This window comes from Manihot esculenta, chromosome 16 (assembly GCF_001659605.2).
Source record: "Manihot esculenta cultivar AM560-2 chromosome 16, M.esculenta_v8, whole genome shotgun sequence".
NCBI classification, from domain to species: Eukaryota; Viridiplantae; Streptophyta; class Magnoliopsida; order Malpighiales; family Euphorbiaceae; genus Manihot; species Manihot esculenta.
In genome coordinates this window covers 31,816,551-31,830,755 of record NC_035176.2, presented here as the reverse complement: position 1 = coordinate 31,830,755, position 14,205 = coordinate 31,816,551, and the positions used below count along the sequence as shown (strand labels likewise).

Genomic DNA, 14,205 nt, shown 5'->3' with positions numbered 1-14,205 from the left:
ATATATATAAAAATTAAATTTAATTGAATTGTAACACGAATATTATTTTTTAAATTTAAATTATTCTAAATTTAAGTAAAATCCATTCTAATAGGATTGAATCGGATAAAATACCTAAAAATCCTTTATTCAATTGATATTCCTAATTATTTCAGTAATTATTAATCTCTTTAGTCAATGAAAGACAAAAATTTGTAGCATCCGCCTAACTTTCTTGTCCTACATATTAATTAAGCTTAAGAATGATAATTAACGCTTCCATTCATTTGAAATTTTTTTCCCTTCCCTATTAAATCATGGGTTTTTTTAAAAAACTAAAAATTTTATAAATTAAAAAAATAAATTTCATTTTAAAAAATAAAAAAATTAAATTAAGTGGAATCAAATTTTTATAAAATTTTTAATTTCAAACAAGATTTAAAAAAAATTATTCAATTCAATCAGACACTTTTTAGAATTTTAGGAGCAATAAATTTTTGTACCTTTTGCCCTTATTATCACCAACAAAAAAAAAAAAATTTTGGGTCCAGATGGTTTTGACTAGTCTCTAAATTGGCAAACAATTCAATTAACCACAGTACAAACTTTGAATAAAAGCATTTGAATTTGTATGTCGGAGACGCAATTGCTACAGAAAAAGGTCAAAATTAGGGTTAGTGGATAATGTGTTGCTGAAAATGCTTGTCTTGAAGCTAATGGAAGGACTGATGCATGGAAAAATTTGGAACCCATTTTGTTTGTACTAATGCTTTTACTCCCTTGATTGACTAAAAATTACTTATAACTATAGTGACAACTAATTACGAATAAAAAAATAAAATAACACATAAAATTCTAATGTGATATAGCTTTTCAATATACAGTCATATCCATAAGGACTATACAATGGATAAAAGTTCTTTTTTTTAATTGAATAAAAAACTTCCCACTAATTATAGTATTGTATTCTTTTTTATAGTATTAGATTTTTAGTCATAATTTAATTAAAATTATAATTTTAATTTGAAAATTTTATTATTTTATAAAAAATTTAAGTTTATTATGAAGATTTTGAGTAGGGGTGTAATCGAGCCGAGCTTTGTAAAGCTCAAGCTCGTTTATTAAAAAAGTTTGGAAGCTCGAGCTCGAGCTCTAATATTTGATTCGAGCTCGGCTCGAGAATTAAATATTATAATCGAGCTCGATTCGAGCTCGACTCGTGAAAGGCTTGTTCGATTTAATAACGAACCTAATTCGAGTTCGAGCTCGAAAAGCTCGATTAAGAAACTCGTTAATAAAACTCGAGCTCGAACTCGGAAAGCTCGATTAAGAAACTCGTTAAAAAAGCTCGAGACCGAGCTCAAAATTAAAAAGTTTGGTTTGAGCTCAAGTTCAGGCTCGAACTCGAATAAATAATTACACTTTAATCAGTTTTTAATCATCATTAATTTAAATAATAATAAAAAAAGAGTGTACATAAAAACAATTACGTAACACAATTTATAACTAAAATAACACAAATAAATATAAATTCAACAACATAATAAAATTAGATTACACACAAAATTTAATATCAAACGAATAAAGTTGATTCCAACTTCCAACTGTTGAAACAAGCTAATATAATTTAATTATCTTCATAATCATCTTTATGCTTGTTCAATTAGTTAACTTGAATTTCAACTTCAACATCCATATAACCTTAATTAATTATTATTAATATACTTTGATAATGAAATCTTATTATAATAATTATATACAAAAGATTTTTATAATTTAATTTTAAAAAATATTAATTATAATAATTAATCTTAATTATTTGTAATTTTCAATACTATAATTTTCAAGTATTTATAATAGTTTAAATTTTATAACTTTATAGTTATTTTTATTTTTTTAATAATATATGAACTTGTTCATAAATTTATTTAACGAATTGGTTCACCAATTTATTTAAACAATATTACTCACGAGCCTATTTAACGAGCCTGCTCGCGAGCCTTCTCAACGAGCCAGCTCGCGAGCCTAAAAACGAGCTAGCTCGTGAGCCTTAACGAGCCGAATACTATGAAGCTCAAGCTCAGCTCGTTTAAGTGACGAGCCTCAAAATTGAGCTCGAGTTTGGCTCGTTTAAAAAACGAGCCGAACTCGGTCGATCTTTTATCGAGTCGAGTCTCGAGTAGCTCATGAATAGCTTGGCTCATTTAAAGCCCTAATTTTGAGTATAATTAATAATGAGTCAAATTAATTTTGATTTTTTAAATAAATAATCAAGATTAGTTTTGTATTTTATTATATAATTTTTTATAAATTTAAGTGTTAGAATAAATTATAATTTAAATATTTAATTAGTTAATATAAAATAATACAATTAGGGGTCAACATTCGGTCGGTTCGGTTCAAAATTGAATCAAACCGAATAAACAGAAAATTGAAATTTTAGTGTTTATGAAAACTGAATCGAACCGATTTTGATCAGAAACCGAATCGAACTGGTTTGATTCAGTTCGATTCGGTTCGGTTTGATCGGTTTCGATTTTTAATAATTTTTTTATTTTTTACACTTTATTTTTAATATTTTAAAATTTAATTAAAATATTTTAATCTTAATATGATTTAATTTCTCTATATTATTGAAAAAATATATTATTATCACTAATTAGTTCGGTTCGATTTTTTTAATTTTTTTTCTAATAAAACCGAACCGAACCGAAATAATCAAAATTTCTGAAATTAAAAATCGAACCGAACTAAAATATATAAAAAATCGAATCAAATTTTTAAATTGATTTGATTCGATTAATTTTTTCAATTTGAATCGAATACTATTTATCCTAAATACAATCTCGTAATTTCATAGTCCTTTATTTTCAAGAGAGGTGCTTGGTACCATGTATCTAGCTTGATGTGAGATTTTTCATATAGCTCTCGCTTTTTTTTCTTTTTTTTGTTTTTTTTTTTCTAATTGTTTTTGGATTGGCTCTTAATTTGTTCTTTTTTTCTTTTTTATTTGCTTTAACTAATAAAGTTAGTTGCTTTAATTAGCAGGCAGTGTTACAGCAATAATGAAAAGCTCTTTCCAGTTATGCATAGATAGTAAAAGAGCTTTTAATCAAATGTCAGTCAATCAATCAAAAGATCATAAGAATGTTCAAAGAAGTTCAGCAATTATTATAATTAATATCAATTATTGTAAATTAATATCAATTAATCAATTTTTTTTTCTTCTGCTCTCTATAGCTTGAACTCCTGAAATTCCAAACAACGAGGCAATTTAAAATTCAGCAATTCGCCCTTGTTTCCTTGCAGCTCACATTCACTTGTCCCTCACTTGAAGTGTATATGAACATTTTTACATTTTCAACTTTATAGACTTTCTATTTATTTTTATAAAAAAAAAAATTGATTTATCAAAATATATAATGGATAACAAAATGAACATTCTTTTCTTTTCAGGTGATCTAATTAGATTCTGTAAATCTGTGTCCCCTATAATAGAAAAAAGGTAATCTAGGAAGAAAAGAAAAAAACTTTTGTGATTGCAATTTTGAGATTAATTAGATAATTGTTTCCTGCAGGTAGCAGTATGATTGAATGAGATTGTTAGTGAAGACAAATTAGCTGGGAAAATTGAGGTGCCTATCAAGACAAACTATATATACAGTAAAAATAACTCCATTAATTAATTTGATTTGATAAGCATCTCTATATACATGGACCTATCTTCAATAGTTATTCTCTCCCTAATTAATACTGAATAATTCTTAACTATATCCTAGTCAATGTACATGTTCAATTAATCAATAACTGACTACTAAGAAAAAAATTATTATCTTAGTCACGAAAAGTAAATTTTACTTACAATCAAAGATATAAATCTTATTAAAATTTAAATATGCGTCATTGTTTTATTTGATTTAATTCTCTTATGTACGACCTGTCAAGAACCAATTAAGATATTAGCATCTCTTATTTTATTATTCTACGAGACAAGAGTCCGATTATATTTTCTCTATATTCATACGAAATTTTAAATGTATATGCGGTGACAATATTGATATAACGTATATATCAGGAAGAGTATGAATTTAGCCGATTTAATATTAATGAGTCAACTGTCTATCGTTAATAAATCGTTCTAAAAATCTGTCAAAAGTGCTATTATTTTATTAAAAGAATATGTTGCATGTGAACTATGTAAGATTACGGGTATATATACTGTTGTACAATAGAAATAAGGAATATCTTCTTTTCATCTCTCTAATATATCATTCATAGTCCTATAACCTTAACTTCTCCAAAAATAATTTCCATTTGCATTACTCCTATTTATTACCCTTTTCGGCAGAACCCAATTCATTGGCTCTTTCAGTATTATTTCGTCTTAGTTAGATGTTACAATCTCACAACCTCTCGGATCTCACAATTATTATATATATTCAATTATTTAATAATTTTAATTTTATTTTAAATTGTGATGAATTTCATCAGAATTTTTTTATTGATAGAGAGTATTATGTACACAATGGTAATGTATATATAGATAGGAATTTTTCAATTACAATTTATGAAGGATCATGTATAAAAATATGTTTTAATTTTTTATTAATTGATTATTTATATATCTGGTATTGGTAAAAATTTTCATCCAATACTGCCATTTATTGTTACCATAGCTGCGTGCACGGCTCTTACAAATGCAAGAGATCAGAGTATATTAATTTGGTAGTTGAAGTTAGAAATACAAAATTACTATTTGGACGGTCTTTTTTGAAAGAAAATTATGAAAATAGATTACTCTATCAAAATAGAAATAATATAAAGGGGAGGGATAACGAACTAAACCCCAAACCTGATTCAAAATGAAATAATATAAAGGGGAGGGATAACGAACTAAACCCCCAAACTTGATTCGAAATGAGTACTCATTGCTAATAAGTGGGCATCTTGCATTCACTTTGAATAATGGAGAGAGCATCAAATTTTATAAGAACATGTTACTATCATTGATCTTTGATCCAGCTTAAGACTTCATAAAAGCCAATAGTTTTAACAGATTTTGCAATAAAAAAGTCCTTTCGACGCTAAGCTCGTACTACAATAAAATGACCAACAACCTCTCGAACCACAACACCAAAGCTAATAAAACCCAGACTAGCACCTATAGAGGCATCAACATTAATCTTCATCTAATCTTCAGGTGGTCGCTGCCGAGGACGACAAGGGTCTGTAGAAACAGAAGATAGAGCTAGAAAAGTAATCACAGACCAATTATGAAGAAAATGAATAGACATATGAAACACTTGATTCAGAGATTTACCAGTGTGATCCCAAATAATAGAATTGTGAGAGTCCAACAAACCATAAGAATCAACGTACTCATATCAGGTGGAGCTCAAATAAAAATCTCACAAAACCAATCCATCAAAGTAGGCAAACCAGGAAATTGCCAACCCAACTCAGTTAACATCCAAACATTTTGAGCAAAAGAATATTGAACTAAAACATGCCTCAATTATACAGGACAAACAGAAGATGCATACACTTGACGCGTTGCAAAATAGAAATACAAGGAAGCACATTAGAAAGAGCAAGCTAACCAAAATTTAGAAACTTAGACCACACCCCAAAAATCAAAGGCATAAGAGAGCTGTGAAACTGAAGCAGCTTGTACGCAGTCTTAACTGAGTATAAGCCTTTCTATTCAAATTTTCAAGTAAGGCAATCAAGGCCAGAGGCTAAATCCAAAGGGATAGAAATAATATCATGCTTATCTCTATCATTGAAAAGAGATGAGATGAGAGGAAAGTTCCAAGTTCGGCCTTCAATTAAATCTGAAACCAACAGATAAGCCCCGTTAACAGGTGGAGAGGAAGTAATAAAAGAATTAAAAGGATCATAAACCCAAGGGGAATGCCGAATTGATATATCCCTGCATGAACCCACACACCAAACAACTCCAGCCTGAACAATATTATGAGATTCCCAAATGAAACATCAAATGTAGCTTGGATTATGACCAAGCAAAGCAGAAGAAAAGGAGGAAGAATGAAAGTATTTCGCTTTCATAACTTGAGCCACCAGAGAGTCAGGATGGGATAACAGCCGCGAACCCTGCTTGCCTAGCAAAGCCAGCTTGAAATCACGAATTCGCTTAAAACCCAATACCAACTGCTTTGTGCTTCGCCGTCCAATGAATTCCTTCTCTAAAATGCTGCCCTTTACCCCACTAGAAAGCATTCATAATTCGTTCAATTTCATAGCACAAAGTTTTGGATAATAGAAACAGGCTCATAATATAATTAGGAAAATCATAATTTCCTTATCTGCCCAAGACAAAGGTTTCTGCTTTCAAGAATTTAATTTTTTTTTTCATACTCTATCTTTTATAAACTTAAAAATCATTTTTCAATCACGTCCAAATTGTGACAGCAAACCCAAATAAGAACCAAGAGAATTTTCTTGGACTAGCCTAACAAAGAGCAATTCGATACTTGAAGGATTATTCTTACTAAAGGAAATAGAGGAGTTTGAAAAACTAATCATTTGACCAGGCACATTTTTATGATTAATAGAATATTCTTCTTAAATTAGATTGAGCCACTATTTGTACTATCTTATTTATGGGTGTTTAACATTTTTAAATTAACTAATTTTTCTTTAAAGTTGATACACATTATCATAGTTGTTATTTATTTTTTATAAGTAACATTATATAATATTATATATTATTATATTATTAAAATTGTTTTTTAAAAAATAGTATAATTAATAATATATTTTTATTCTTAATAAGTGTAATAAACTATAATTGTTGAAATGAAATGTTAAATAGAAGTCTTTTTTTCGTTTTTGAGAGTTTTACTCTGTTTTTTGCTTTTTTTCAGTGAGGCAAAGGGCCTCAAGTTGTGCCGGTTTGCAGGAGGGTAGGAATGGCTCTCTTTACCTCACTTGGAAGTGGGTTCCTTCCTCCTTATCCTTCTAGGTAAGGGTGTAATATATTTTAAAATATATTATTTTCAATAGAGGTAAAGGGAGCCATTCCTATCCTCTAATTTCCAATTCCTATTTAAAAAAAATAAAAATATAAGTACTTCCATTACAACACATAGACAGCCCCTACTTAGTTTGTGGGCTATGTATAGTGAAAAGTTAAAATATGTACACATTAATAACTTTGTTTATATTTGTTTTAGCTTTACAAACACATATTTTCACAATGTCTGAAAGCAACTTTTATACAAAACTTAAACTTTCAATTGCTTTTCCCAACATCAATTATTAATAATATACATTTGCGTAAACATTACTCGATTTAAATTAAAAAAATTAATCAAATTAAATTAATTTAAAATTTTAATTCATTTTTTTATTTATTTTGATTCGGTTTTTAATTTTAAAAATTTCGATTATTTCAATTTGATTCAGTTTTGATCAGAAAAAAATTAAAAAAATCAAACTGAATCGATTAGTGATTATAATATATTATTTTTATAATACAGTGATATTAGATTACATTAATATTAAAATATTCGAATTAAATTTTAAAATATTAAAAATAAAGGATAAAAAAATAAAAAAAATATATTAAAAATTTAAATCGATCAAACCAAATTGAATCGAACCGAATCAGATCGATTTGATTTGATTCAATTTCTGATCAAAATCAGTTTGGTTTTTATAAATACTAAAATTTTAATTTCGATTTATTCGATTCGATTCGATTTTAAACCGAAATATTCACCTCTAATATACATACATATATAATTCCATGTAAATATTGATAATTTAAGTGCATTTTAATTTAATTAGTATTAGAATATATTTAGTGATCTAAATAAAATTAAATAAACTTTGAAAATTATTTTAAATAATATTAATAATATTTTACTTTTATGGTTGTCTTCATCGTTAATAGGAATGTAAAATTTAGTTTTTTTTTTCTTTCTATATAAAATAGAATTGAAAATTTAGAATTTTAAAAGCATTTAAAATTAGTTTACATAATAAATTTAAAACAAATTAATTTAAATAAATAACCTTTCATTAATGTAATTAATATAAAAAAGTAAAGCTACTATTCAGAATCTCATTATTCCCCTCTTTTCCTACATTTGCATATATTATATAAATATTTATTGATATAATATCACCTTTCTTAAATTAAAATCTTATTTATTTTGGATAAGTTAGCTAAGTGGAAATTCCTTCAAGCTGTTAAAATAGTCTTATTTGATTAGCCACATTTATTAATTTTCAGAAAAATAATAATTTTATTTATCTGATCGTACATAAAATAAGTAAATTTATTTCACCCAATTAAATAGATTTCCTTATTAAAATTGTATTTTTCTTCCCACTATCCAAACTCTTGTTTTACCTTTTATCTTTTTCCACACATTTTCACTCTCTTATCTCTTCAATAGCATACAATTTTTTTTAAGCATCCATCCCGGCTAATATTTCTTGATTAATATTATAGACAATAAAATTTGGCATTTTCTTTATTTTGCAATTTCATTTTAGATAGTTTTTTATATAATTTCATTTCATTTATGATTTATGACTATTTTTTTACGCGTTCTTTTAATTGAAATTATGATAATATTTTATTATTTAATATATAATCAATGCTTATATATTGGTTATTGTGTATTTGAATATTTGATTTAGGGATAAGTAGTATTCAATTTAAATTAAAATAATTGATCGAATTAAATTAATTTAAAATTTTAGTTTAATTTTATAAATTATTTGGTTCAATTCGATTTTTTTTTAAAAAAATTTGATCATTTCGATTTTGATTACAGAAAAATAAAAAAAATTAATTATTTACTAATACTATATTTTTTTATAATATAGGGAGTTTAGACTTTAATAAAAATTGAAATATTTTAATTGAATAACAAAATACTTAAAATAAGGTATAAAAAAATAAAACTCAACCAATCGAACTAAATAGAATCATACTGATTTTATTTAAATTTATTCAGTTAAACCGAACAGACTAAATATTCATCCCTAATTTCATCTATAGTAGAATACGTTATATTGGATTAATAAATATTTAGCATTGAAATAAGAGTATTTATGTCTTTTTTATTGTCATTTTATATTAACACAATTTTATTTCTCAGAAATTTAATATACCAATCAAATAAAGTACTTCATATTTCTAAGAAAATAACTTTTCAATAAATATATTATCCTAGAAATAAACTTTTTGGAAAATAAATTATTTTGAGCTAAATAAGGTTTAGAAAAAATTAGTTGAATTAAAAATATTGATTACAAACCGAAATTAATTAATATGTCCTCATTTACCCTTCAAAATTCAATGAATATTTATTTAGATGATTATGTCAGTCATAAAATATAAAAAAAAATGATCCGTTGATTTTAACATGTGTACAGAAATGACCTGTGAATCTTTTCATTCGGTTAGGCTGGATAGCAGAAAATTCGGTTTATCAGACTATCAGCATCCCTAATTTCACTAATGTTCAGAATGAACAGATTGACCACTTTAAGACTTGAACCACAAACGAAAATTAAATATGAAGACTATCTACATCAGCAAAGGTTGAGCAGGTCGAGCACGATCTGATACGGTTTGAAAATAAATACAAATCTTGATTGACCTTTTCAAAATTCGGAGTGGACGGACAGATTTCTTCAAAACTCATACTACAACGAGGCATTGAATGTATGCGCGACCAACCTCAATAACCAGAGTGCGATCTGATGAAATCAGCTTAAGGCGTCAACCTCCAACGAGATTGTCGACCCCTCTAACCCCTTCGAAGTATTAAATATGTGTACAGATAAATTGGCTAATGTGATGTACACAATAAATAGGCCACACTTGTCAAAGGTTGTACACATCCTATCTGATAGGACTTGACGCTGGATACCATCAGGAGGACCAACCAATATATGTATCACTTATCTAGCTCAAAAGAAGGGCTAACTAATCTCTCACGGTTAATCTCAAGCAGGAGAATCTCTACTTCAGACATCCTTTCTCTCTCACACATTCACAAAAGAACTCTCAAAATACATGCCCTTTGGAAATTCCTTTTGAATGCTTTATTATATTTTACTTTCTCTTCATATTAATTTTTGACAAGTAATTCTTGATTTAATTTGAGCGTCGGAGAGTCTCCACCGGAACATTTTCAGTGCACCCCTGACTATTTTCTTATATTTTGTAGATCCCTTCTCTCGAGATTAAATAAAAAGAAATCTATATAAAATCCATCGTAAATCAACGATTAACCCATCGAATTGAGTCTTTGCCTAGATGTCCGCATGTAGACACCCGCTGCATGGATGACTCTTATTTTAGAATAAATTCTAAATAATTAATTACCATAATTAAATACTCAAAATTATTACAACCAATAAAAAAAACTTTCAAAATAAATGGGATTCCATGGTAAATTAATATTTGCAATATCTTAAAAAAATAAGTAATATTTGATAAAATAAACAAGAAAAAGTCATATTCATCTATTGGCATTGCCTTTTTTTTCTTGGAACATCAATGGTGATATAGAGATTGCATAGAATGAGTAACCACAGCCCAACAGATTGCATAGTTTCATTCCGATTTCTTAACATTTAGCAACTGATTGCACTTGTATTGTTCAGATCCACAATACGTGCAGTTCGAATCTAAACAGAAAAACAAACTTTCTATTTTTGCATGTCCCAAGCCTCTATAAATCCCTTGGATACAGCAAGGGAATGAAAAGCAGTGAATAAAAGAGGCTTCCGCGAAGAAGTCGAGCGCGGAAGCGAAGTGTGTATCTAATAATAATTCTTGTTTCTCAATCAATAATGGCTATCATAATAAAATCTCTCTTTATTCTTCCTTTGTTCTTTGTTTCTGGCTTTGCTGAGAAGTTTGATCAGCCAAATGCTTACCAGGTCTTAAACAAGGAACATATATTAGGGCCTCATGAATTGTTCGGAAACCCATTTGGAAATCCTGATGATTACAAGAAAGTGAAAGTACCTGATGATTTTGGGACTCAAATTCAAGGTGATGATGTTGCTGCCCCAGCTTCTAATAAGCCTCAAAACGGTCCTCCTGATAGTCCTAATTTGGCAACTCTTGGATTCAAAGGTGCATGGGAGTTGGTTTCTAAGAATTCTGGCGTCTCCGCCATGCATGCAATTTTGCTTCCTAAAATTAACCAGGTCTTGATGTACGATGCCACCATTTGGAAGATATCTAATATCCGATTACCTAATGGAGAATGTCGTATTCTTAACAAAACCACAGGTGAAAAGGATTGCTGGTGTCATTCAGTATTGTATGACATTAACAACGCAAAACTTACTCCTCTTGAGGTATGTGTCCAAATCACAAATGTTAGCTAACGTGTATTTGGATGATGGTTCTTTTTCTAACGATAATGAACTCATTTTCACGGCAGCTCCACACTGATACATGGTGCTCTTCTGGAGGTCTCGATGTTAATGGAAATCTTGTGAGCACTGGTGGCTTTCAAGGTGGTGCAAATACTGTTAGATACCTTGGCACCTGCAAAGGCTGCAACTGGAGAGAGTACCCAACTGCACTTGCAGATCGTAGATGGTATCATTTCATGTTCGATCATTTTGTTTTCATATATTTCTTCATAAGAAATTTCCTCAGGTTTGTTTCCTGGTTATGCAAGGTATTCGACACAAGCAACATTGGCAGACGGTGGATTTATCGTGGTTGGTGGCCGTGATGCCTTCAGCTACGAGTACATTCCGGCGGAAGGAAAGTGCAATGCTAAACCTTTCTTGTTCGAGTTCCTCCGCCAAACCACCGACCCAGAGGAGAACAATTTGTACCCATTTGTCTTCCTCTCCACTGATGGCAATGTCTTCATCTTCGCCAACAGTCGCTCCGTTTTGCTCAGTCCCAAGTCTAACAAGATCGTCCGCGAGTTCCCTGTCCTCCCCGGTGGGCACCGCAACTACCCAGCCTCTGGAATGGCCGCTCTCCTCCCACTAAAACTTAAGGCCGAGGGTCAGACGATGGTCAACACAGAAGTCTTGATTTGTGGTGGTTCTGCACACAAAGATTCGTACTCTAAAGCCGAGAAAAATATATTCTATACTGCACTTCAAGACTGTGCAAGAATGAAAATCACAGGTAACGACTCTGTTTGGAGGAGAGAGCTCATGCCAACACCACGCGTTATGGGCGACATGATGATTCTTCCTACTGGAGAGGCCCTCATACTCAATGGTGCTAAAAGAGGAGCTTCAGGCTGGGGATTTGCCAGAGAACCAAATTTTGCCCCAGTTTTATATAACCCAAGAGCCAAAAAAGGCGAAAGGTTCACCGAGTTAGCACCTTCCAACATTCCCAGAATGTACCATTCAGTTTCTGCAGTTCTGCCGGACGGAAAAGTCCTTGTCGGCGGCAGCAACACAAACAATGGCTATATTTACGATGCCATGTATCCTACTGAGCTTAGAATCGAGAAATTCTCTCCACCATACTTGAATCCTGCACTGGCTAAGAAGAGACCAGTGATTCAGGGCATGCCTAGTGCGATCACCTATGGAGGCAACGTCGCGGTTCAAATCAAGTTAGAGGGATCCCAAGTGCAGCAGCAAGATCTGAAAGTGGCAATGTATTGTCCTGCTTTTACTACCCATGGAGTCTCCATGAATCAAAGACTTATAGACTTGGGATTGAAAGAGGTGAAGAGCAATGTAGGAACCCACACGATCGTGGCGGTCGCACCACCGAGCAACATGATTGCTCCCCCTGGATTTTATCTGTTCTCTGTTGTTTACCAAGGAGTCCCCAGCGTTGCCAAATGGGTGCAGATCAAGTGAAGCTAATTCATGATGTCTACTTGGTTCTGTATGTTTTTTGTTTTTTTCTATTTTCATGATTCTATATCCATGTCAAAAACAAAAAAAATCCATTTGAATATTAAAATTTTTCATGCTATTAATGTTTGCGTGGTAACTTCATCAGTTTGAGCTCTGCGCCTTTGTGCTTTGTTAATCGTGTGAACTGTTTTTTTTTTTTTTTTTTGACAAAAAAAACCTTAAGAATTAAAAAAAAAAAAGTAAAAAATGGATCAAGTTGGAAAGTAATCATGTATCTGAAAATGTAATCATTGAATTTCTTCCATGACACTTTCCCAAACTGTGGATTCATAAAATTGTTGAGAAAGAGGAGGCTGCCAAGTGTAAACAGCAAATATGAATGCTAAGACTCTTCGCTAATTAATTAATTAATTCAGAAGTTATTCTTACACGTATCATTTAGATCATTTTCACCCCCTATTCCTCAACTTTATTAAAATAAAATTCCTGAATTTCATATTTATTTCAAAAGAAGTCTATAGTAGTTAAAAGAGATTTAAATTACCCATGTTTTCCCTAAAAAAAATAATAAAAATACTATTTTGCCTTTTTTCTCTTTTTTATTTTTCATAATTAAATTAATTATTAATTGCAAATTTCCATGCACATTGCACAAATTTTTTATTATTTTATTTACATTTTATATTTTCAAATCATACCATCCACTGCTGTTAATTTAGTTAATAAACTACTTTTCTATTATGTTTAAATTATATGATATGTATTAATAACAGAATAAATACAATATGTAGAAAAACATATATGCATATTCTAATTTTTAAAATATCATCGATAAAAAATATATTTGAACATATTTATGGCCAAATTCAAAATTTTAAACACTAAACTAATATTAATAAATTATAATTCATAAAATATCATTTAATATTTATTTTTTTATTTTATTTATGTAAAATTAAAATATTGGTAAGGTATCATATTACAATAAAAATATTAATATTATTATAAAATTTAAAATTTATTTATTATAGTTTTTCCTGTTCTTCAATTTAAACTTTTATTAATAACAAATAATATATAATATTTTTCTAATAAATAATTTTATTAATAATTAATAAATTAATCTAATTAACCATAAAAGGAGATAAAATAACCACTTATTCTTTGAAGAAAGAGGGATAAAATAAGTAATTTAGATTTATTTAATCTGTAAATTTGCTATTATAAGTAAGATATGGAATTTTTTAAAAAATAAATATGAAATTGAGTGATTTTATTTTAATAAATAAAAATTAATTGAGTGATTGAAATAAAATTATTATCTAAATTGAGAGACGTCGGTGCAAATTATATATCCCACATCACTTCCTGTATTAC

The 14,205-nt window shown here is 29.2% G+C and overlaps 1 protein-coding gene across 1 annotated transcript; it reads left to right on the top strand.

Annotated features, from left to right (window-relative positions):
* Window positions 1-10,821: 10,821 nt before the first annotated feature.
* LOC110603052 (aldehyde oxidase GLOX1) lies at window positions 10,822-12,828 on the top strand. The gene is made up of 3 exons (XM_021740706.2): window positions 10,822-11,337; window positions 11,424-11,584; window positions 11,667-12,828. The coding sequence occupies exons 1-3, from the start codon at window positions 10,822-10,824 to the stop codon at window positions 12,826-12,828; spliced, it is 1,839 nt and encodes a 612-aa protein (XP_021596398.2).
* Window positions 12,829-14,205: the final 1,377 nt, after the last annotated feature.